This window comes from Hylaeus anthracinus, unplaced genomic scaffold, assembly GCF_026225885.1.
Source record: "Hylaeus anthracinus isolate JK02 unplaced genomic scaffold, UHH_iyHylAnth1.0_haploid 4, whole genome shotgun sequence".
Lineage (NCBI taxonomy): Eukaryota > Metazoa > Arthropoda > Insecta > Hymenoptera > Colletidae > Hylaeus > Hylaeus anthracinus.
In genome coordinates, this window is record NW_026535289.1 from 11,526,313 (window position 1) to 11,551,844 (window position 25,532).

The 25,532-nt window shown below is 37.8% G+C and overlaps 3 protein-coding genes across 12 annotated transcripts in view; 2 read left to right on the forward strand and 1 right to left on the reverse strand.

Annotated features, from left to right (window-relative positions):
* LOC128894960 (SPARC-related modular calcium-binding protein 2) overlaps positions 1 to 12,195 on the forward strand; it is a 27,566-nt gene extending 15,371 nt beyond the window's left edge. Inside the window, exons 2-10 of one of the 3 annotated variants that reach the window (XM_054157097.1) lie at positions 2,288 to 2,447; positions 3,001 to 3,372; positions 3,790 to 4,014; positions 9,240 to 9,320; positions 10,380 to 10,460; positions 10,628 to 10,861; positions 11,052 to 11,224; positions 11,308 to 11,473; positions 11,536 to 12,195. In XM_054157097.1, the coding sequence (XP_054013072.1) occupies positions 2,288 to 2,447; positions 3,001 to 3,372; positions 3,790 to 4,014; positions 9,240 to 9,320; positions 10,380 to 10,460; positions 10,628 to 10,861; positions 11,052 to 11,224; positions 11,308 to 11,473; positions 11,536 to 11,624 (1,581 nt within the window). In that variant the 3' untranslated portion in view covers positions 11,625 to 12,195. The remainder of the gene's footprint in view (positions 1 to 2,287; positions 2,448 to 3,000; positions 3,373 to 3,789; positions 4,015 to 9,239; positions 9,321 to 10,379; positions 10,461 to 10,627; positions 10,862 to 11,051; positions 11,225 to 11,307; positions 11,474 to 11,535) is intronic. The other 2 variants (XM_054157098.1, XM_054157099.1) reach the window with 2 other exon arrangements.
* On the reverse strand, positions 11,728 to 14,500 carry LOC128894966 (cyclin-dependent kinase 9). Its single transcript, XM_054157116.1, has 7 exons — positions 14,260 to 14,500; positions 14,077 to 14,161; positions 13,645 to 13,735; positions 13,402 to 13,568; positions 13,076 to 13,317; positions 12,853 to 13,000; positions 11,728 to 12,779 (listed from the first exon to the last, which is right to left on the reverse strand). The coding sequence occupies exons 1-7, from the start codon at positions 14,364 to 14,366 to the stop codon at positions 12,471 to 12,473; spliced, it is 1,149 nt and encodes a 382-aa protein (XP_054013091.1). The 5' UTR covers positions 14,367 to 14,500; the 3' UTR covers positions 11,728 to 12,470.
* Positions 14,501 to 14,599: 99 nt separating this feature from the next.
* Positions 14,600 to 25,360, forward strand: LOC128894951 (uncharacterized). 8 transcript variants are annotated; one of them, XM_054157073.1, is made up of 12 exons: positions 15,004 to 15,167; positions 15,287 to 15,368; positions 15,450 to 15,666; positions 15,785 to 16,009; positions 16,910 to 17,107; positions 17,791 to 17,919; positions 17,998 to 21,746; positions 21,816 to 22,231; positions 22,314 to 22,505; positions 22,571 to 23,107; positions 23,186 to 23,419; positions 23,531 to 25,360. In XM_054157073.1, exons 4-12 carry the CDS (start codon positions 15,816 to 15,818, stop codon positions 24,611 to 24,613), a joined length of 6,732 nt encoding a protein of 2,243 aa, XP_054013048.1. In that variant the 5' UTR covers positions 15,004 to 15,167; positions 15,287 to 15,368; positions 15,450 to 15,666; positions 15,785 to 15,815; the 3' UTR covers positions 24,614 to 25,360. The 8 variants fall into 8 exon arrangements, with proteins under 8 accessions (XP_054013046.1, XP_054013052.1, XP_054013054.1 ...); XM_054157072.1 differs by having other exon boundaries at positions 15,287 to 15,666; XM_054157074.1 differs by lacking the exon at positions 15,004 to 15,167 and having other exon boundaries at positions 15,188 to 15,368.
* Positions 25,361 to 25,532: the final 172 nt, after the last annotated feature.

The window sequence follows — 25,532 nt, forward strand, 5'->3', positions numbered from 1 at the left end:
ATAGTTAGCATTCAACGCGTTGTTCGATTATGCCCACGCTGCACCGCGTTGCGCTGTGTATTACGCTGTATTGCATCGTATTGCATCGATGCTACGGCGTTACGCATTCCCGAGAACGCGGGTGCGTGCACCGCCAATGATCGGGCGCCACCTTTGGATCTACAGGGCGTTCCAGATCTATTGGAGGATAACTCGATTCTATCGGCGAAGTTGGACTTTTTTTTTCTTTTTTTATTTATTAAAATACGAATGCGAAGGTTGAAGTCATTTCTCCATAAAAGAATAACGAAATTAAGGTTATTTATTGAAACATGAATGTTATGATTGAAATGACCTCTGACAGAGATGGGCAAAACTTTAGGCTTCGAATAAATCTGAAGGGTGCCGATGTTTTGAACATTTTTCAAAGAAGGAAACGAGACAAACGTATCGGCAAACTTCAGATTCATTCTAAGCCTAAGGTTTTGCCCATCACTGATCTCTGACAGTAGTAACGTTAATATTGACGTTATTTTAACACTTTAACGTGCATCACCGATGGTTCATTCGTGTCTGCACCGTGGGGTGGAAACAGACACTGAAAATCCGCGCCGGCGTAAACATGTCAAAGACACAGTTCCTTCCGATAGTAGCAATGTTGACAAAATAAATGTTGTCGAAGTACTACTTAATGGCATTTTTGACGTTGTATTTGGTTCATTCGACCGTTGTTATGGCATCTTGGGTCACTCCTTGACCCGTGGGTCGTAGGTTGCCGACCACTGGCTTAGATGATAGTAGTATTTCATGCTCTCTAATTAGCGACGCACTCCGAGCGATACACTCAATAATTTTGACGGGCGTTATTACCGACACGGTCGCGCATTGAACATCGTAAATCGGGTTTCGCATACCGTACGCTGCAAATGCATGACGTAACGATCCAGGCGCCTCTTCTGATGGATCGGAGGCGCCTTCTTTACTGGATAGAGGCGCCTCCACCGTGTTAAAGACGCCTCTGTTCCACGCTGTTCCGAGTGAATCATTTCTAAAGTAGAGGAGCTTTCGATCGGGGAATCTTCGCAATTAGCCTGCGCGCGTCGAGTCATCTAGTTCGATAAACAAGCTGACGCTTTTCGGGCAGATTTACGCTTGTGTTTTCGCCTTCCTGTACGATAAGATAACGCGTTTCGTTTTGCGAAGACTGGAAGACGCAGACGAGCGGTTCAAGAATCATGGAAACCTTAATCGCAGACATTTTCATTCTTTCTCAACCTTCAACACGACTCGCGCCTTGTTGGACTCTTTGGGTCATTTGAGACCCTTTTCGAATTTAAATTATATGAAAGTTCGATGAACCACGTAACTATGCTAGGATTTATAATATTCGCGGAGTTGAAGAAAGATGAAAAATGCAATATAAAGAAGGCATTAAAGTTCTGAAATTTTATCTTAGTAAGGATTAGGAATATCAAAGTGAGAAATTTGTCAAATAATAGGAAGGTACCTAGGCGAGGACCAGAATATTTAAACAAAGGTTTTTCAACGATATCTGCGCTATTGATTCAGTTTTACTCCGTACTGTACATACCATTTCGAAGGTTGGAACACGACCGCCAATTATGGGCAAGGAATGAGATTCGCAGACGCGCGTGAGAGGTCACGAAAGATGATAGCATAATGCACTGGCGAACTTCTCGGAACACCGAACGATGTCGATGGATTCAAGGAAAATCGTCAAAGAATTAGTCATGTCGCGAAACATCCGGCCGGTTTTAATTTTAATCCTTTCTTTGCCGGCTCCGCTCGACGAGGAGTCATCGTATCCTTCCAATGAACGAGAAGTGGCGTTCGTAACGTAGCATCGACCAGTCGAACACGCTAAGGGTATTCACGAAGTGATTCATGAACGTTACTCATCGCGAATCAAACATATTCCTCGTAATATCAATTATCGGCAATTAAAGATAATTATTTTGTTTGATCTCGTTGAATCGGGTTGAACAATTTATATTCGTTAGGAAGAAATTCAAGGAGCTATTATCGTTTAACAAAAACAACGCTTCAGCCGCTCTTTCGTGGGCTTCTTCAGGTTCTAGCAGAAGAATAAATGACGTTGTTAAGAGAAATAAGAAATCTGGCGGATTGAAGAAATGTTACTATATAATAGCTTCTTTTCCCTCTTGGAGGTGTACAAAAATAATTGATAAACTCTCGACTTCGTTTGAATTGAAATAAATTCGCGTCTTCGATACCAAGTACCTGTTGACTTAATGTATACCTACGTGGTGTGGGTTGTGTGTTTTAGGAGGAGTGCAGGAAAAGGATAGCCGAGTGCACAATGAGTGACGGCGCGAGCACACCGGTATGTGGGAGCGACGGTGTTACGTATTCGAGTCAGTGTCAGGTCATCTCAAAGCAGTGTCAAGGCATGTCTATTCTTATCAAACACACTGGCCCTTGTCCAGGTAGGGTGATACATTCTACTCACAGTAACGATAAAATTCTTCGCCAGTAGTTCAATTATACTTCAACGATGCTGAAAATGTGAAAATATATTTACAATTATTCGTAGCTACATAATTATTCCTACTTAAAGTCTTCAACCAACAGTTTTGTGGTCTTCTTGAAAACTACCCAAAAAGAATTATATAAATTATGTACAAGTATAAAAGCGAGTTTATAAAAACAGAGCAGAACTAATTATGCCTAGTCCGAATCGAAGTCTGTTATCCAATAACGACCACGTTTCCACGCTGAGGATCGAAAACTTTCGTACGCTTAAACGTTTCTATTCAAATCACTAATAAAAAAACAACAGCCTCGATTCACAGTCCCAAGAATATTAATATTTCACGATGATCCCTCGCGCATCTCGAGTATATCAAAGATAATAAACGGCTTGCTGCAACCAGCGTTCGATTTTGATACACCCAGCATCGTTTCTAACGATCTCGATAAACGAAAGATATCGATGATATCGTCTAACGAGGAACAACGTCGTTGAACCTGTCCATCCAGAGACGCCAGCGTGTTTCTCCGCAAGGCTGACCGCCAGGCCAGGCGCACGACCAGTATGTCGTCCCGATGGCACTTACGCACCGGTGCAATGTCACGAGGAAACCGGGTACTGTTGGTGCGTGACACCGCAGGGCAGACCGCTGCCCGACACCTCGGTAAGACACCAAAGACCAAGATGTTTGAAACCTGGTCCCAGATCTGCTGCTTCCACCAGGAGCGGCCAAAGGAGGCGCTCGCCGAACTGGAAGCAGCGAAGGCAGTACAGCAGTAAGCACAGGAACACCTGCGATCGCGCGGAGAAGTCCAAGTTTAACGGGAACCTGATCGAGAACTTCAAGATCGAGTACAGGCGGACCAACATCTCCACCGACGGTGAGGATACATGGAGAAAGGAAACGATACCGTGGTCTAGTTGTTTAGATTCGGTCGAGTTCTTTCCGACTTTTCAAAGACTGCAAGCGTCGCCATAAAGGACGGAATTAAATAAATGAATTCCGATCGTGAGATGTTTAAGAAAATAAATCTGTATAGGATTCATGAATTTCGGCGAAATTGTAAAAATAAGTTTCAATTGTATAGAAACAAAGTGTTGGACTCGTATAAATTTTCGTGAGCAGTTTGGCAGTCAACGTGGCAAAGCAGGGCGCCGAGGTCAAAACCTCGTTTTTAAACAAAAGTATTTACGCATTTTTGAAAAAAAATTTTTTGGAAAACGGAAAGAACTTGCCTGCCCTCCACAAATTTCTGAACTAGTTTTATATCGTTTTTCCGCCGTGGACTGATCGATAGGTGACAAGAACGTGGAGCGTGTGTTGTCGTGGAAATTCGTCACCCTGGACAAAAACGGCGACGGCTACCTGGACAGGGCCGAGTACAAGGAGCTCCGGAGGCTCGCGAAGAAGGCGGTAAGACCGAAGAAATGTGCCCGCACGTTCGCCCGCACGTGCGACCTAAATCGGGATTTGAAACTCTCCAGGCAAGAATGGGGTGCCTGCCTTGCGAACGACTTCACTCGTAAGTTTAACACGTGGTGCACGTGGCTTCTCAAGATACAGGCAGATCTTCGAGGGTCTCGCCCGTTGGATGACACTTGCGCTATCGACGATCTTCGACCTTCCTGTCCGTGTGAAATCGTCGCACGTCAAAGCTCGTCGATTTTAATTTCAATTGCAATAATTGTTGGTCCGAGGATCACCCCAATTTAAGAGTCGAAACGTGAGATTAACGCTAAATGTTGATAACGTAGTTTGAGATTTGAGAAATTACGAGAGAAATTCACCTGTTAGCAACGCGGTATTAATAATTAGTCCATGTGACAGATATAGAATCCTGACCTGATGGAATAACTTTTATCAAAAATTTTAATTCCCTTTGAAATTCCATTCAAGGACATTCTCTTTAGATACCGCGGAACTCGCGCTGTAAACACGACTAAATCTGCTTTCCTGTTAGTCGGGAGTTTTTTCTCAAGGTCACAGCCGAGGTTATTCGATGCATAAATCAATTTTGAACGCGGCAATATTTGCGAAGCGGCGCCACGCTGTTGCGCCATGAATGATTGTCTCCTCTAGGAGCTCTGGTATTAGTTTCTGCCATTATCGCTCGTTGTTTTTAATAGATTCAATAAAAACATGTTGTTATTTATATTAACCCTTGGAAGCCTGATTTTTCGAATTAAATTTAAAGAAAATATCAGTGTATTTATTATTTGAAGAATTTTTACAGCTGAGGTATAGTCGTTTTCTTCTTGATATAATATAATGCAAACCACATATATTGAAATAAGTCACCTTACTAATAAAAAAAAGAATGGCAAATAATTATGATTCGATACATTATTCCGACTATCAACATGCAGGAAAAATCTTCTGATGTGAATCGTACTTTTTATCTTCTTCCGCGTATATCGTGTTTCCTTATTTTTGTATGTTTATCCTTTGGCAAAAAATGGAAGAAGTCGAAGATCGTCGCGCAAAGAATGGAACAACGTATGGTTAAGCTCGATATACGACGCCAAGTTTAGTTGTTCTATCTAATTATTGACACTCTGGTGTCCGGTGTCGTGCGAAAACTATCAGTCAGTCCCACCGGCACCAAACGAAAAAATCTCGATTTGATGTGCGGACTGCGTAGTGTTAATAAACTCCATTTCTTGCACTTCGCAACTGATCCAGTCGTTGCACTATAAGCGCAAAGTTCGAGACGTAAACAGTGTTAAATTCTCAGGTATGGTTAGACTTTATGGCGATCGTAAATCGGGATTAACGCCAACGCTCATACTTACGCTGCCTAACACGTGCTAATCTATCTGCTCGCGTAGCATTGCAATCGCCTCCGAGCAATTACCGCGCGCAGTGCTCCTCTTTCCACGTTTCCTGGGTGAAGGTTGCTTCTTTGGTCGCTTTCGAAGGATTAAATTAGATCCACGACGAATTCCATATTCCTGCTTCGTTTCATCAACCTTTTAAATGAATCACCTTCAAGTATTTTACGCAATTAAAAATTCCCAGAATCCGTTGAAGCAACACGAATTCGTCGTGGATCTAATTACAGGAGCTGATTAAATAATTAGCATGCGGATGTATATGGTTATCGTAGCTTATTAGTAACGGGAGAGATGGCCGTGCCGCGGTCTTATTAGCGGATAAAGCGATGTTTCTTGCGAAAAGCCATAATTTATTCGATCGAGATGAAGAGATCTAAAATTGGATCGTTTATACACGCACGGAATCATAGGTTCTTAGTTTTATTACGCGCGTTATTATAATGTTTACGTAATTTACCGTTTACACGCGATCGGGGTATATCCGTCGAATTGAAATTCGTCGCACTCCTTTTTCGTTCGTTCAGAGTCTACGATCGCCTGACATTTTATTATAGCACGCGATAACCGTCGCGTCTCGTCCCGGTGTGCATAAACTCGGACGATATAACGCCGCTCACGGCTTGAAAAATTGAAACAAAACCAACAGAAAGCGATGCCCCGCGGCGATCGCATAGTTTGTTTCCACGTGGTTATCGTATTTACATAAATATAATATACGTTAGCTCTCTTGCTTCAGAGAACGTTCCGTGTACTCTGCTTCGCGAAGTAGGAACGTTATGGTTGAAGTTACTTCTCAAAAGTAGGAACGTCAATAAAGGAATTATTTACGAAAGTTGGAGACTGAAGGTTCGAGTCACGTTTGACAGTAGGAATGTTTAGGATGAAGTTACTTTTACTAGAATTCTGATCACGTAATTCTCGAGGGATTTCGAGACGATCCTAAGAGTCGTAGTACCAATGGTACACCTGGAACCAATGGAATCTTTCAAGACTTCTGGGATCTCCTGAGACGTATCGAACATCCTCGAAGATTGAGGCCATCTGTATTGGGTTCCACGAGCTCGGGATCGCCTGTATCGTGTTTCACAAGGCGGGTGTCGTCAACATTTGGTCTCATGAATTTTCCAGCAGCCGTGGAACACATCGTGCGCAGAGGGTGCGGTTCCTTTTCATCTTCTGCGCTTTAGGCGTTTTCTGTGCCTCTTACGGCAATCACCACGTCCTTCGAATTCGTCAGGGATGCTCGTTTGTTGTCTTCTGAATTCCCTTTGAAAATAAAAACAGAGAAACAGGGTCTACCCGTTAAATTATTATTTTTCAGATATTTTTCAGATATCTTCAGTAGTGCAATTAAAATATATTTTAGACAAAAGTTGATCAGTTCTTGGTGAGCTACACGTTCGCGATATTTTTAAATGTAAAAATATACTTTTTACTCAAAAAGGTAAAAGTCACCTTGACTCTTTTTACCACATGGACCATGTTCTGGCCGTCATAAGGTTGTCGCTATTGTGTGCTATACTATGACTTTGAAATTGCCTCAAACTCGAAAATTTTGTGCACAGCAAAGTCCAATAACAATCACATCAGTCGTTTGTCAATCCTCAGTTGCGATAAAGACTACACGCCTATTCGATATATTAGTTTCTTTTACATTAAATTCAAACAAATAAATTTATAACAAGTTTCCAATTTTAATCGATTATCCAATCGTTCTTAAACCTGTCGCTATCAAGTGTGCAAATTTTCAATGTCAGATCGATAAAAATGATAAACAAATATTGACATTACTTTCTGGTCCCCCTAATAGTTCCCACGAGAACGAACAACCCTCGCATGTCCCATCCAGCGACAGCCTGACCATCGCGCGAGCTCCTGCGTAGGGCCGAACGAAAATCAAAAGGTGGCTGCCGAAGGAAATACGTGGGTCAGTCGGGGACGCTGGGACCGTGGGGCTATAAATAAAAATTTCACAGTCTTACTTATTGCGTGTCGTTTGAGGATAATACCGGAAGATCGTCGTCGCGGTCGTCGTCTCGGCGTCTAAATCGTGGCATAAATTACAGGCGGTGCCTCGACAGGATGTCGCGCACGCCAAGGGCCGTCTCTGTGGTCGGCCCGCTTAACATTCGTGAATCCTGCCGGAAGTTTGCCCACACTGCAACCGGCTACCCGAGGAATTGAAGCAATTGACCCCGTGCACATGCTCCGTACCTCGCGGCTAGCCTACGAGAACGAAACGCCCGCGCGGCGGCGTCGCTCCGCGAATCCGCGCGTACGCGTCGCTTCGTAAATCCGCGCCTACGCGAACTATCAGCTTGTTTCATAAGTTAACGAGGTTTTTCGTACGTGTAACGCTCATTTCATCGCAGAAACAGGAACTCGCCATTCCCGTTAACGTCAATCTGGTCCAGGTACTTGAGCGACGAAGGTCGTGTTTCGTTTAACTGTTTGGGATAGGATGGATTAAAATCGGTTTCACATCTTGCAAAGGTTTTCGTTTAGTTGGCGATATTATGAACGAACACTAAACAAATGAAAATGGAAATTTATACGTATCGAAAAGCAACTATATCGCTTGATTTATCTCTCGTTTCAAATGCTCGTTATACATAGAAATTTATAACTGTACGTTTTCTTTGAATCGCGAATAGAGAAGGTTTCGTTTCTTCGTTTAAAGTAGAGTGCTTTCCCGGTACATGCTTCTATTTCTCCAAAGCAAGTACTCCGCTTTCGCGCGTTCGTATCAATGCAGAAGTGTTAGCATTAAGAGTGGTCAATTGCATGTCAAATAATCGCATTCTTGCGACCCAGTATCTTGTACTCGTCGATATCCATCGTCTTGTTGTTGGAGCTTCGACGCGAGCCTCTTATTCTCGAGTATCGTCGCGGAGTTTCATTCGCTCGCGTTTATTCGGAAACAAACGAGAAAGAAACGATCGCACTTTCCTTAGCAAGCTACAAGTACGAATAACCAATCCTTCGTGCACGATGTACCCCGAGCATGTGAATCGCAAAAACTTATAAATTGGGCTCGGAGAAAATTTGTTATATAGCTGTATGCATGCTATACTACTCAAAATAATGAGAGATTCTGGAGAGTGAATTTCTAATCTAATCAAATCGTTCATTAACGTAATACCAGTAATAATAATTCTCTATTATTAGGAATGAAAAAACTTTGGATTACTCTTGAGAGCAAGGTAAACAAAAATTTGTCCACCCTGAGAAAGGCTTTGAATTACTATATTTTATAGTAACGTTTCAAAGGGGTAATTTTGCCTTTGAATAAAGTAATGTCGTTTAAACAGGTTATTGTCATTAAATAATACAATCCCCAAGCCTTTCTTCGAGTCTCCCGTTTGTTTTGCTCTCTCGAGACCAATAAGGAGTTTCTTCGCTCCGAAACCTATCGACGCATTTCGAATTAACCAAACGAAACTGACCAATGAAAAAAAAGTGTAGAAACAATGACTCTCCGCTGTAAAATTAACCATAGTTGGTAGAAGCTACTTGCGAAACTTTCAGTAACCGTAGTAGAATGTTTTCTCCGAGTCTGTGGCCCTTAACGCGAACATCGCATGGTCAATATTGACGACATGCCAGGACGTCGCATGAGTATATTCGATTTGTAACTGGTACGAGCAAAGGGGAACGGAAATCTTGAGAACCTTCCGTTCTGAAAGAGGAGGGTTTCGCGTATTCGCGTGTATAACTACCGTAGAGTAAAAGAATACGGTCTTTGGATGCGCGCGAGAGAGACTACTGCCTGAAAAAACATTTGTAGAAACCAATTCGATTATTCGCCGCCGCTCGCTGCTCTGCTAGAAAACCTGCGATGCGCGAATGACAAAAAAACATTGTACATATAGGTAAGGCCGGTCGGCTGAGTGACATCATTGTTATCATTTAGTACGTTTGTTCTTGTCGCTGAACCCCGCAGACGAGCGCCCCGAGGTCCCTGAGGCCCAGAGGACCCGGGCCACGGACCAAGGTGAGTCCTAGTTCTGCAAACAGCACTGTCACGTTACTTCTATCAACCTATTCTCAAATCTCTGCTATCGTTGCTGTCCACCTGCTCCACGGATTCTCGCGGATTTCTTGTTCGTTGAAGCTGATCGATACATATGACCAGCCATTAATTTTATATACATAAATAAAATAATATAACTTACTATTAGTAATCCTAGATAGCTACTCTATTATAACGATGAATCCGCAAGCATCCCTGCAGCAATCCAATAGCAATGGTCTCAATCGAAAAATTGTAGCTTTATATACTATACATATTACTGTAAAATTACCATCCTTTAACCTGTATATATACAAACTTGTCTGAAAATATTTTCCTTGAAACTGTGCGTCACCACCCGTTTGAGAAACTATGAGGAAGAAAGGCGACGCACACTGTATTATAAATGATCATTCATAAATATGCTTTCACTCTAATTTCATGCATGCGCTGTACAAACAGAAGAAACAGAAATAATGAAAATACATCGAGCAGTACGTCCGTGTACCAGAGATGGGCGAATCCCTTATCCGAGTAAACTTAATAAACCCATCGAGAAACAGAAAAAAAGAGAACGAACAAACACAACTTTTAATATAACATACTATATTCTTAACTATTCGGATAAAATTTTACCCATCTCTGAAGTTCATACAACAATCACGTTTGTCGGGTGGTGACGGTTATTTTTTTTTTTTTTTTTTTTTTTTTTTTTCGAAAATTCTGTACCAGCAGGACGAAGGAAAGTGGAAGACTTCGATGAACCGTGTGTGTAAATACGAGTTTCGTTTTCCATATTAACCGCTGCTTTAACAAACTGTACGAAGCAATCGCCAAGTCTGTACAGAGAAAGAGAATTCTTGTCGCTGCGTACACTCGTTCAAGAGTCAGAGATTTCGCAAAGTTTCTTAAACATTTCCTTGTACATAATTATTAACAGTAATCTCGGAATTTTGTCCACGGTGAAAGGGCCGATATTTTTGTACTCCTTTAATTATAATCGATGGCTGGAGTAGTGATTTTATTCTCTGTCTTTCACAGTGTTGAAAGGGAATCCTGCTCCAGTGCATTCTCGACCAACGTTCACCGATGATCCAACGGACACCAAGGAAGATAGCGATGGTCAGTATTTTTGTATACGCATCGCTCAAAATCATTAGGGTATTAAATTAGGGAACTATTAAATTTGACGTAGTTAACCCATTGACCCTACGATTTACTGTAGGATCGTGAATATCGTAATCAGGTATAAAATTCCTTTCGCCCTTTTAATGTAATAAAATTTTTAGCAAATGATTGTTTGACGGATAGACGATCCGTGTTGGAAGACGAGAGACAACATTCTCAAGAGAAGTTCTATGTACCTGAATGTACTCCCGATGGAAGGTATCACCGAGTGCAATGTTACTCTGGTTACTGTTGGTGCGTCTATCAAGATACTGGCAAGCCGATTCCTGGAACATCTTCTAAAGACCGCACTCCAAATTGTAATCCAGTACCTACCCCTAGCAGACCCATGAAGGGTAACTAAACGATACGATATCTAAACTTTCCGACTTTTCAGCTGGTGCATCCCCTTCAAAAAAGAAGTTTTATTTCAGGACTCATAACATATAAACACAAATTTTTCGTTATGTCTATTTTAATTAGTACGTAACTATGCCCCCTGTGCGAGCGCAAAATTTAAGCGAGGCATTGTTACTGCGATACTAGGTTGTCCAGAGCAAAAGAAACAACTGTTTCTGCGCGATTTAATGGATTTAATGCAAAAGAAGATGAAGGCTTCCAGTACAGACTCTGAAGAAACAACAGCTAAGTGGCAAGCTTCTAAAGAGGAACAAACAGCGACTTGGCACTTCGTTATGCTCGATAAGAACAAGAACAAGGCATGTATAGCTTTTTTTAAAGAAGCTAAAAATTGTAATCCAGCAAGTCTAAGTCGGGAAATATATGTGCTATTTTTATTCAGGTTCTGGAAAGAAAAGAATGGAAAAGTTTCCGTACAATGGTGGCAAGCAATAGACAGCTTCAGAGATGTGGCAAAAGATTACCCCGATATTGTGATATTAACAATGACAGAAGGATCAGTATGACCGAGTGGCTCAGTTGTTTAAACGCGCAACGGCCAACGCCATGTAATTATTTTTTAAATGTTTCTCTGAAAATTGCAAAACATATATTTATGATTGTGTTTCAGCTGACAGCACGGAGAAAGCGTCTACGAGTAAACCGAAGAGAATGGGTCCGAATCCATTGGATCAGCTTCTTAAAAACGACGACGATTAGAAATATATAGATATGTGATATAATTAATGTGTGTTCGTCATTTCATCGATATGTCACAGTGATCATTCATTTAATACGCTGATCGTAACACGAGCAATGGAACTTTCACGAGAAAGCCAGTTACTGTTAACAGAATTTTATTTGTATTTTTATATCCGGTGATGAATACCACTGTCACGTCATTTATTTTAATCACCTCACAGATTGATAATACGATAGTGTATTTTAGCATAATAACGATATAGTTTTAAGGATAAGAATAACAAAGTATTACGGGCATACGATCGTGTACATATTAAATATCTTCTTCTCGGTGCTACGCGCAACGCTGCTTTTTCATGACCACGATAACGCGAACGCGAAATTATGTGAACAATCGCTGAATACTATTGAACTCGCTAATTGTCTTTCGTTGCATGAGTACTACTCAAAATTGTTTACTTTAAGCTTAGTAAATTTAGGCTCGCACGTGTTTAAGATTTCTTTTATAATTATTAACACTATCGACCTTGAGACAATTGTACAATTGAAATTTGTTTATTAAAATAAATCTTGTTTTGACATAAAACAATTAAGGAACCGACATTTCTGGGGAAGTAAGGTATAAATTAGGAGACTACTTCCGTTTGTATAAAATTTATATATATATATATATGTATGTATATATATATACACGTATATATATACATATATCCATAAAAAAATCGTACATCTTATTTTCATAAGTCAGACATTTAATGTTAACTTAAAGTAATAACGTTACTGTTGCCGTTGTTGTTAAACATTACATTATTCACAATTCTAAGAAATAAAGAACAGAAGATACATTCATCTAAACGGAACATGCTAGAATACACGATCTTGGTAACCACTGTCAGTCATACTAGAGCTAGGTTTTGCTGGTCCCCCAGGTACTTGATGATGTGGCTGACGTATATGGCCAGGACGTCTTGGTGGAGCTAAGTACTCGAACATACTCTGCGTATGTTGTGCCAACATTTTACTAAGATCGCAAGGCATCGGATCGGTCCAGAAAAAATCATGATTCAATGCAGAATCCGAATCATATCTTTTAGACGGATCAAGAATTAATAGTTTATCTAACAAGTCGCACGCATAAGGATCCTTTAAATACGGCTTTAATCTGTCTTTGACCTATAAAAAAAAGTATTTGTTTTTGATTATGTAGTCCACAGATATATATTGCGTGCCTTCTGTATGTATTTACCTTTCGTTTTTGACCTTTAGGTAAATCCATTTTATTAAATAGCTCTAAATTCTCCACTCCAGGCCACACCTCTGTCGTTATAGAACCACATAACTGAGAAATTAATATGAGTTGCTGCTGTTCTGTATTTCCTTGCATTATTGGCGACCTATGAAACAGAAAAATTAAAAAAGGTATTCCTTCCATACAACTAAGTTTTTAAAAAATTGCTAAGTATATACACCTAGTCCACATTTCAGCCATTATGCATCCTGCACCCCACAAATCCACGGGAGGACCATAGTTTCTATCACCAAGCAAAAGTTCTGGTGGGCGATACCAGAGAGTAACAACTCTATTCGTATAACGATTTGGTTGACCATTTTTATTTGCACTAAATGCGCGAGCCAACCCAAAGTCAGCTAATTTTAGTATACCATTTTTTGTTATTAAAACATTTGCAGCCTTCATATCTCTATGCAAAATCTATAATGTAAAAGTTATTGTGCTAGTTGCATTCTCATAAAGTATAGTATTTTTTTACTAATCACACAATTTATCTATGCTTACCTTATTACTATGAATATAATAAAGTCCATTTAACAACTGTTGCATAACTTTTTTAATTTCTCCTAAGCTAAATTTAACGTTTACATTTGATAGTAAACCTGCCAAATCATGCTCACAAAAATCAAATACAAGATAGAATGTAGAACGATAACGATTGTATTGAGTTGCTAGAAAAAAATTCTCAATGTTAACTATTCCGTATTTTCATAAGAAAATATTGTTTTAAAACATATGTTTGCTTACCTCGTGTTCTACATATTTCTATTAAATTTACTACATTTTCGTGCTTTAGTAACTGCAATATCCTTATTTCTCTTAAAGCAGTTATAGGAAACTGTAAGAGAAAAGTAATTAATGTCACATTGCAGTTTATTAGAATGATAATTCAAATCCTGCAAATACAAGACTGAATATAATTTATATATTTTATTACAATGCAAGTATGAAAGTTTGTTCAAAATAAAATAAGAAGATAACAAGTTACTGACTTTGTTTAAATAATTTATGTAAACAGGTAGATGATATGGACAAAAATGGAAAATCATCATTCGATAAATTAATGCTCATAACATGCAAAGAACTTACAGGAATATATACAAATTTCCGAAACAATTTTTTTAAGATTTTGAAGGATGACTATCCACTTAGCAATCAAATATTTCAGTGGGTACTTACCCCTTCCTTTTCATTATCCATTAATACTTTTTTCATAGCTACAAATTTTTTTGTACAGTTTTTATCTCTAGCCTTGAACACCTCCCTACAGAGCAATCATAATTATTGGAAAAAGAGTGACAAATTTTTACTCATACACGAGGCATAACATAAACATGAATTAAAATTTTGTATTGAACTTACCCGAAGGTGCCCTGACCAATTTTTGCAACCTTCTCATATTTCGAGGATTCGTCGCAATGAGGAAAATCGAAGTCCTCGATATACTTCTCCTTTTCTTTTGTGTTCATCTTCGATATTCATCAGGTAAACACAATTCCCGCAATATAGCATCGTAGGCTAGAACTCATGACGTTCATTTCACGAAAGAGTTTGACGGAAACATTCTTGCACATAACCTCAAAACAAAAAATTGATCACGATCCGCGCGTCACCTGGTGTAGCCAGCCCGTAAGTTGTCTCACGCTTTCATATTGAGAACGATCGTCGCATATTTATGTGTTTCGAACAACAAACAAGTAAACGTTTGATATTGTCGTACCGTTAATATCCGTCGAATTTTGTAACAAACGTGTCCAACAAAATGCGCGAGAAGATTTCGTCTTACAACAACGTGTAATCATGATATAACCGGACCGGTGTTCAAGAACCGAAATAATGCGAGGTACGTACATACGTATATGTACCAAGTGCGATCAATAAATTATTGAGAAAGTCTTATCAAAATTATATCGAAGATGTTCTAATGCCATACAACAATTTATACAAAAATAATTCCGTCATTCTGTAATTTCCTCGAAGTAAATTCACTCTGTCAAAACGTATTAACTTTACGCATATTAACTGTTATCTAAAACCGAAACCGTACTTGGTTTTTATGCAGAAAGATGCGTTGAATGACAGTCAGCAAGGTGTGTTCGATCAGTGCTTTTCAAATGTCAAAAAACTATGATTGATGACAGTACGCTCTCTTTCTTATTTCGTTTATCAGAATAGCAAAACCCATAATGTTAATCAAATATTGGGTATCGTTTACTTGGCGTAATATCTCTTACTAACTGTGGATTCTTCCTTGAAATTGTCCTAAACTTGTACGTGGTTGATTTTGGATCTCGTATTTTAAATTCGCAAAATTTTCGAATTTCCATTTCGATTATTTGTAGTGATATTTCATTCATAAACTTATGTATACTTGCGCATTGAATTTAAGGTTAAACATAATAAAGTGGCATGCTGCATGCTTTCACCAAATATCCAACACGTTTTCGAAGATGTTCTAAAAACGATATTATGTAATATTTCTTCGTTGAGTACATAATTCTTTATTTTGCAACGATGAACGGTTCGTGTAAATAATTGGAATCATTGTTTAGATATTAAAGATACTCTATAAGGAATAGTAATTGTCATGCAAGGAGTACTACTATATTGACCTTGAAATTCTTATGTACTTCGTCAGCAGTGCATACATTGAAAAGAGAATCATTAATTTTCTTTACGTTTATTATTAATTCACTGTTAATTTTGAATAAATATTAAGTTACTACATCCTAAAAATTTATGTCTATATATAAAAATAAATTTATGAAGGTATGTAGTTTTGTAACTTCCTTTTTTTCTTTAAGTTTCAACATTTTATAGAAGAAGTGTCATATGTGTCAATTTCAATTTTTATATTCATTGTGAGTTTTTACTTTGTCTGTTAAAGGTGGACAAGTATGAAACATTAAACATGCCTCATGGCTGGAGGCAGGAGCAACAACAAGCGAAGTGGAAATTTAGACAGGACATGTCAATGGCTTCGTTGCCATCAGCTGTATGCTTCTGTCGTGCCTGAGCTTCCTTCAAGTGAAACATTTAAAAGGTACCAAGAAGCAGAGAAGAACCGCATTGTTGCAAAAACTCTAAGTGATCTACAAAATAATATTTTAAGGTAAAGTAATAATTTTGTACTATCATGTTCAAAAAATAAAGAAATTATTAAGTATTACATTTAAGATTTAATTTGATTAAAATTACCATGAAGCCAAAAAATATTTTGTTAAGAATTAGTTATATCATTTGGAAAATAGTTCATTACCAAATAAACATAAGTTACAGATAATTATTTACAATAGAACCAATTTCACAGATGTCAACAGCCTTGTAGTATATTGAAAGGAGTATATCACTGAGTGTTTTAGAGTAAAAAAGATTAAATAATGATGAATAAATTAAGTTCAAAATACACTAAAATTACTTATTATTTTTCACTTTATGTATTTAATTAAGCACCCTTATATTCACATGAATTACAAACTCATACTCATAACTCAAGATTTTTAATAATTTTACATTGAAAACTAAGAATGAGTGATAATTAATTTTGACTTCAGAAAATTCAGTGATATATCCTCTTTAACATACTTCAAGGCTACTGAATTGGATGAGGTCAATACCATTATAAATAATTATCAAATTGTATTCAACCTAACAATATAATCATTTCTATACATTCATGCATGATGTATCTAAAGTGTCAGTGAATTGCTCTTAGTCATGTAATGTGATTTGTATAACTAATGTGTATAATATTGAATATCAAAGCGATTGGCATATATTGTACAAAATTAATAAATATCTGACATTCCTAATGCAAAACTATTCGTAGCAACCTAAAAATTATTAAGGATCTTTTCTATTTTATTTCATTATATAATAATTGTTGCATCTGTTTGAACTTGTCTTTATAATTATCTTTAAATTGTATCCAATGAGAATGTGTGTATAAAGCCATTATGTGTACAAAATATAAGTTCTTAAATACATAACTGAATAGAGTGTTTTATTGTAGAATATTTACGGGCTCCTTGTATTGTGATCTTAACATAATACATGGATATAATGTAATACGAACAAACCAGTGTATTATTAAAACAAGAGCCCCACATTTTTATAAGGTCCTCAAGTCTTATTTTGTATACACTAACAATCACATTGATTGCATCCTTGATAATCCAGGAATTTTTCATCACATTGAAGGCTTTGTGAGGTATCGCCATATCGTCAATCATATATCTAGTACTTGTTACTGGAATACTGTGAATTCTACTTGCATGGACTGTTCTTTAATTTGGGAATATTTGTGTAAAGTATATTTATTTCATTTTTAACCAAATGTAGTGGTTAAACAAAATAACTCAAAATTTTCCTAAGTTAACATTTTAAGTTTCATATATTCCTTTTACACAAATCTAAACGTATTTATTTGCATGCATTTTGTACAAATTATGTATTACAAGTTTTTCTTTAATAAAATACTATGTACTTTGTTGAACCTCTTCAAAAATTATTTATTTTCGTTTTTTGTTATAGTACACTATCAAATAAATCGATGTTTAATATATAACATGTAGAAATTGTTCTTAAATAATTGTATATAATATTTTACTGTTAGTAGGGTAAATACAATGAAACTATTTTTTCTGCAAATTTTATTACTTGTATTCAGCTACAATTTTTGTTTAATATTTCCATATTCACGTTTGTATTATTCAGTATACACTTCTTTGACCATCAATATAAATTATAGCAACCAGCATGTTACAGTATTTCATTTGTCACTCCTACTGTAAACATTATAGAATGCACATGATAGAATAATTCATATATTAGATATCTTTACCTTTTCCTTATTTTATGTATGTTCTAACAACACTACATGCTTTTTTTCAGGCTTTTATATAGCAATTCAAACTGCTCACAAGAAGAACAACTATTGGTAGCCATTATTTTGAATGTTACTCGCCAATCAAGATTTGTGAATGCATCCTGTGTTGATACTATTTCCAACATCAATAAAAGGTTACAATTAAAATATTTTGAAATTTATTTTACTTTATCTTCAATTTATATTCATAAATATTTATCTTTATGTCAAAGATATGCCAATTGTACAACAACAGACTGCAATTCAACAACTGGCACTAAAAGTGCGAGAAATGTGAGAGAGTATGCCACAGTGGATTTAAGTCCCACTTTATCCGATATGGCTGATTCTGGTTTAGAAACTGGTTCTGTAAGTCCACACGAAAATACAACGTCCGAGAATTCGAGTACTGATTTTGAGGAATTGCAAGTCACAGGGTATACCTCTCCGAACGATGATTTTGATAACGTACGTGTTAGACGCGTAAATAATAAAGATCAGAAAGTAGTAGACGCAGAGCGCTATGATTCAGCGAATAACTATAGTAGCACATGCCATATAAAGGATTTGGTAGAATCAGGATTGATGGAATGTACTTCGAACGAACATAGCGCAACGTGTTCTTCTGTCGATGCAGAACAACCGCAACTAGATTCTTCTAGTTCATCCACAGATAATGCTCAAAAGGCGAAATTACACACGGATGAAATTTTTCAATACGAAAACCACGTACTTAGCGATCCATTTTATGAGTCAGATTGCGGTAGCGACGAAAACGAGTCGTTTGAGTTTATTGATCTCGGTAACGCATCTTCTGTGAGCACCGATGTAGACAAGGAATCCGCAAAGGGGGAATCCACGGGAAAGCAGCAAGATGAAAAGTTACGCCATTCCAGTTATTCTCAAAGTGAAAATGCACAATCGGAAAATGTAAGACTTGAAGTGTCTTTCAATATACCGAAACAAAAAAGTTCCTCTAATGCAAGCAATTATTATTTTATCGATGCATCGACTCTCAATGACGAAGTAGAAGTTTTAGCTTCGAGTGTAACTAACAATCAGTGCTTTGATGGCAAGCCACAATCGTATACCTGTTATTCTTCTGAATATGTCGCAAGTAGTTCTAATGACCTTGCGGACGATCAGTGTTATAAATTTACGTCTTTAAAAACTTCTAATTTACAAACAGGACACGAAAGAGTGGCAGAGTTCGAAAGAGAATTAAAACTTACAGAATATTTAGAACCGCTTACGGATACACGGAAGATAAGAAGAACTGATTCTACATCCGAGGATAAAATAAATGTAAACGCAGAAACGAACAAAGAATCTTTGGTTGTAGAAATTAAAGAAGCAGACAGTGGCGAAAGCGCACACCCTTCTCCTTGTCCTGACAATAATAAAAATATAAACAATGATCGACCTGTCATATCGCGAGTAACTAACGACAATGATACCATTGTTAATGTAATTAATAAAACAGAAACGAACGACAAAGATACAAATTTAGTCGAAGATACTCGGAGACCTTCTCTCATTAGGAGAAATACATTTGAACTAGATCCTAATGACGAAAAGATATCAGTCTTAAGACAAGAGTATGAACGACGACAAGGTAATCTTGTGTTTCAAAATGCTATACCTCAATATTCAGGGCATCGCGTCGATGGTGATTCATGTTTTATTCCGCCAGATGAACCTCCAATTCCTGTAAGCACTGTAATGAACCAGTTTAATATAGATGTTCAAATTCCATCTAGTACTCAATATCATGCAATACCATATCTATCATTAGACAGTGGGAAGTATGAGATTAATCAGACACCGCCAGAAAATAATAATTCTCTGCAAAGTGACAGTAAAACTGGTATAATTTATCCTGTAATGAAAAGTGCCAGTGAAGAGGTTATAGATTACCATGCAGAGCTGGAAGATGCGTCGACCAGTTGTAGTAACAGTTTGCCTGTTACGCTAAATTTCATTTTAGAAAAAGGTAATAGAACAGACACGCTAAAGAAGATTAAGTGTGACGAGAACACACCTATTATTTCTGGCGGTGTTAGCACTTCGGATTACTCTAAGCCTACCGATAGTCCTACTGTCCGTCGGAAGACTGAGTCAACACCTATCGTTTCGGGGGGTTCCGTTATTATGGGTGAACCTGAATCGAGAACAAAACCTGCAAGAATGGCTTCTTCTATGACTGCTTGGGTAGTTGATATGAGCGATTGCAACAAAACCGAAACCAAATCGACGAACAATTCCCATGTAGGCATGTCCCAAAGTTTTTCAACTTCCGAATGTGTCAAGAAACCTGTCAGAAAAACGAGTGTTCACGACAAACAGGGTAGTTTGGGTTTCTTTGTTAATCTAAAAGATATGGATCGCAAACCTGTTACACAGCAACAGCTGTGTACAGCAGAGAAGAAAGAACAGAATGGCAGTAGTAAATCTTATTGCGAATTTTACGTTGATATATCCAGTACAAATGCTGCGGCGAAAAATAAGAAACCGGAAACGGAAGAGACTACTAACAAATCTGAAAAGCCTATCGAAGGAGGTGACAAGAAAAATATTTTCTCCATGTTTATCGATTTAAGTGATTCGTCTAAGAGCACGGGAAGTACTGTACAACCTACTCACAGGAGAAGTTTCTCTACATTTTGTGATAAACGAGTGGAAACAAAGTTGAACGATACTAATTCCAGCGAGAACAGTACAACAAGTAGGCCAGACCAATCGTCGAGCGATCAAAAATCTACTAAAGAAAAAGTTAAACCAGTATTTATGTACATAGACTCCGATTCTCCGGTGGTAAGACGAAGAACTCTGTCTTCGTCTCGGCCAGCGTTTAAACGGCACTCCTGGAACGTCGATAAAACCCAAGGTGCTAATAACAATGGACACGTTGCAAAAGAAATAATGTTCAGAAAAGAGCACAAACGTGCGCATAGTCTCTCCGTAGATCGGGGCGACCTGAAGAAACTACAAGCGAAACAAAGTTCTTCGAATCATTCTTTAAGCGATGCAACAAAATCAGAATGTGCTAGTCAGAGAAATTCCAAATTTCTTCAGGAAGGAAACGGAGCCGTAAGTAACATGGACACATCTTCGGAAGATGTCTTCGAATACGATGTAAGAGATACACCTCCGAATTCTCACGTCGAAGTAATTAACGAGGAACTTCGCGTGAGTGTAAAAGAACACGAATATACGGAATTAAAAGCCGAACGAACTACGGAGAACCTTAACGCTACCGATGTTAAAGCGTACGAAGACGAATATTCGGAAACCTCCGCGTGGGAGAAAACGTGTACAGAGAGTACCGAAGGACAGACACGTAAAAGCGAAACGTTTGACATTAGTAGCGGTAGCGGACCATCTCCCGATAGCGATAATCACGATTACGAATTATCCGAGTTATTAAATGGTGAAGTGCCAAATATAGATCGAACCCAAGTAATTCCTGCTGTAGGTAATAAAATATCTGAAACTCATAAATCTTTGAACGAAACGATCAAGAAAATTGAAAGCGAATTGAAAAGTCCAGACTATACGAAGCCAGAGGCAACGTATGACAATCATAACGCGAAACATAATGCAACGGCGAAGAAAAACGAGAGGACCATGGGACTTAATCTCAAAGCGACAACATCGAACTTTGTGCGATTGTCAGATCTGGATAAAACGCCTGTTGCATCTCATACGACGGATATGTTAACTATAAAAGAAGATAGAACTGCGTATCGTATGTGTAACAGTATTCCAGAAACTTCTTGGATCGAAAGTAAATTGGTTATGTCGAGAACGAATGGCTCTGTTAGGCCACTTCCTAGAAAATTCCCTTCTGTCATGAGCACTTCTCTACCGTCTAAGCAAAAGTCTCCTCTGGAAGACTTAACGGGAGAATATGATGGCGAAGGTATCATATCGGAATCTGATTTGAGCAGTATGCAGAGTAGCATGGGTCGTTCTGGGGCTGGTAAATAATTTGTACTATGTGCTTCTTTTTTTTTTTCTCATTTCTATACTAATTCGTATCTTTTTTCAGAAGGTAGTACAGAAGAAACTGAAACGTCGAGTTTAGCGGGAGCAAGACCGTATAATCGATTGGGAGAAGATTTGTTAAGAATGTTCTTAGAAGAAATTAATACAGACGTTACAATCGATGTAGCTGGTCGTCGTATAAGAGCACACAAATGTATATTGAGTTCTCGTTGTCAATATTTTGCGGCGATTCTTAGCGGAGGATGGATCGAAAGTGCAGGGAATGTTATTTCTTTGCAAGGATATTCGTACGATGCGGTACATTTTGCATTGTGTCACATATACAGTGGCGAAAGTAACATACCAGATTCTATAAGTATAGTTGAATTGGCAACATTAGCTGATATGCTATGCTTGGAAGGGCTTAAAGAAGTTATTGGATATACGCTTAAAGTTAAATATTGTCATCTATTCCATAAGGTATTTACAGCGTCTGTATATTATTCGAAAATGCATTTTCCAATTAACGTAACTATTCACCTGTTGTCCATACATGTTGCAGCCTTGTCAAATATGCGCTGTTGGCGTATTGGAATGTATGCCCTTGGCAGCGGCTTATGGTCTCGACGAAGTGTATCGAAAATCTCTTCGATGGATTACCAGACATTTTGTACGAATATGGCCGTGTAAAGCATTCGCAACCCTTCCACGAGAACTCATGGAAAAATGTTACCACCAACATATTGTACACATGGTATGTGAAATTTAATGTATCCTTTAATTGATTTTCAAAGATGTCACATTTACTTTCTTTACTAGTCTACGGACAACGTACTTCAAACTATGATGGATTGCGACAAGCTCCTTGCAACCTTGCCAAATATTCGTTGGGCAGAACCAGTGTTTAGAATGGTGTCAAATTTGTTAGAAACGTCGGTAAAGTTTTTATCGGATAATTTCTCAGGGGTACTGGGAAACGAGAATTTTCAATCTCTTGGTCGCGAATTAACATGGAACATCAGTCGTTTAGAGGATAATTTCTTGGCGGCTGCGGAACGTTTGCCTCCCGAACAGGCATGCAAAAGTTATTCAAAGTTACATAAAATGTTGGCTTCCGCGCAACTAGATGAAGCTCAAGAAAAAATTAAATGGGGTCCTCTGTTTGTTGACTTTTTGAAAAAAATTCAGTGCCGCGTGGAAAAGTGCTTAGTCAGGGACGCAGCACGAGCAGCAAGAACCACCACATGGTTAAAAATGGACCTAGAGCTTCGACGTAGAATACAAGAATTGGCATGCCTTGTGATTCTACCTCATGAAACTTCGAAACGTCAATCGAGGCATTCTAACTTTGTAAAAGTAAATAACGTTACATGAAACATAAATAAAATGAAATTTATAGAATGCTTATGATTATAAGAAATTGATTTTTTTTAGGAAACAAGACCAGTGTCGAGTCGTTTAACAACGAATCGCAGTTTGGATTTGAAGCGCGTAAAAATGGTTATTTCTGAACATAATGACAGAACTTTAAAACAAATGACGACGGTACAACAAACAAAGAAGGTGATTAACAAACCAAAAAGCGATCCATTGGAACGTAAAATGCAAGATGATAAGCCGACTACTGCAGATACAAGTAGACCGAAATCGTGGCCCAATAAAATAGAGGTAATCCATGGGCTTATCAACTTTTCCAATGATCAAAATTATAAATTGCGTTAAGTGACATTTAACAAGTCCAATATTATTATTTTATATTTTTAATATACAAATTTGTAGGTAAAATCGAGGTATTTGGAACCCAGAAATAAATCTGTTCCTAAAGAAATTGTACAACCAACACACCCGGAAAAGATAATCGTTCAACCGCGTCGAAAAATAATGATTTCGTCCTCGGATTCATCCCGAACGTCTAGCCCGGCAATGAAACGCGCCACCGAGAAAAAGACACTAGCAAAGATCAAATTACCCATTAAAAAAGACGTGAAAGCTCTTTCTTCGGACAGTTTAACAGAACCTAACGCAACTAGAACGAACATAAAAAAAGACTTGCTTAGCAAGAGCTGCGGCATTACACGGCCAGAGTCGCCAACTTTTAAACAGAAAAACGCGGAAATAGGTTTATCTGTGGATTCTTTAGCAGAATCGAAAAATAAGCCGACAATTGCTAAAAAGAAAACGAGTAAAATGGATACATCGATGTCTACGGACAGTCTTATGACTGAAATCACAACAACGCCTAAATCAAATGCGTCAAATAAACTTTCACCGACTTTAGGGAAGACAACGAACAAGGTGCAAGTTTATGACAAAGCAAAGAAAAGTTCGCCGCCGATACAAACAAGAAGCCCGCTCACTATAGCAAGAAGAACGCCTAGATCTTTGGAAAGTTCGACTGCGGCAAGTAGAAGCAGGGCAGCAGCTATAAGCGCTTACCATGGTTCGCCTAGTTTGCGAAGAAGTCTTCTAGATGCTGCTAAGACACCCGATGTTCCAAGTAAGTCATTGAATAACGTGTCGTGTAAACCCACAAATATACGACCGATTACGCAATCCATGAGCAATCACCCTACCGTAAAGAAAGATAAGAAAGAAGGAGTGCCGAATCAACAGGGTTCCGAGAGCCCTAGCAAAAGATCTTCCCCAAAATCATCTGGCACTAACAGAATAAGTAAAACTGCTGCGGTCGTAAATAAAAGAACAACTAGTAAGACCCCTTGCGACGAAAAGGTAAAAAATAAGTGCCATAATGGGGAAGTTGCCAAACAACCTATGGTGGGCTCTAGATCGGGAACCTTTCTAAAAGACGAGCCCACGATACTTAAAAAAGCAGATATTAAATCTTCTCAGATCAATACTTAAATTTATAGATCAGTCGCTGCGTATGTTTTTGTACATACATCGCGGCTATTAGTTTTATGAATTATATATAAAACTATCATCTGTAATCGCAAACGTGATAATTCCAATTGCGGAATCGTACTATGTGTAAAAATAGAAATATGTGTAATTTTAATTTAACGCAAGTTGCAGTTGGCATAATCGTCAAAGGGAATATATTTGAAATGCATTTATTAGATATATAGAAAATGTGCTATGATTTTGTTGTAATATTAAAGGTAACTATAAATGAAATATGGCACTAGGAATATACAGGTTTCAAATTAAATCATTTTTTCAATTTTCTGATCTCTGGCAGTGAATAGGAATTCGAGGCTCTTAGAGACATCTTGGACATTCGATTGAGTTTAGTTTATTATACTGCACAACTAGGATAACGATAACGTTACTTTTGGTCACAAATGCAACTAGCTTAATATCCTATCCCGTTTTCAACCAATGTGCGCATTAATATGTCATAGTATTATACACCACATGTTTATAGATCATAGATCTAACATGGCCAGTTAGATGATATATTTAGATAGATCTTTTTTTCTTCCACATTGAGGAGCCATATCATCCAAAATTGTTTCGTAGAATTATTTACTAATTTTACTAGTTGCAGTATATGTAAAGTAATTCCTTGTCTTACCATTTGATGTTGCCATCTTACTAACTAATTCTGATTGTAAGTAGAACTCCGTTTACCCTCCAGTGATCCTTATTAATGAATTATATGTAGTTATTGTATTTATTTATTACATTTATATCTATATTTTGCAATGTACATTTCTATGCAATATTTGTATCTAGTCATTTATATATTTTAAATATTTACTTTTATGTAATGTTAATAAATAATTCGATATAATGTTAACTGACTGTTTAATTCTTTGAG

Bases quoted from the DNA above. Each gene is read 5' to 3' on its own strand.
- LOC128894966 (XM_054157116.1), bottom strand. From the start codon at position 14,366: ATGAACACAAAAGAAAAGGAGAAGTATATCGAGGACTTCGATTTTCCT. The intron at 13,736-14,076 runs GTAAGTACCCAC...TTTCTCTTACAG, and splicing joins TGGATAATGAAAAGGAAGGG to TTTCCTATAACTGCTTTAAG. The intron at 13,318-13,401 runs GTAAGCATAGAT...TTTACATTATAG, and splicing joins ATTATATTCATAGTAATAAG to ATTTTGCATAGAGATATGAA.
- LOC128894951 (XM_054157071.1), top strand. From the start codon at position 15,816: ATGGCTGGAGGCAGGAGCAACAACAAGCGAAGTGGAAATTTAGACAGG. The intron at 17,920-17,997 runs GTTACAATTAAA...TTTATGTCAAAG, and splicing joins ATTTCCAACATCAATAAAAG to ATATGCCAATTGTACAACAA. The intron at 23,108-23,185 runs GTAAATAACGTT...GATTTTTTTTAG, and splicing joins GGCATTCTAACTTTGTAAAA to GAAACAAGACCAGTGTCGAG.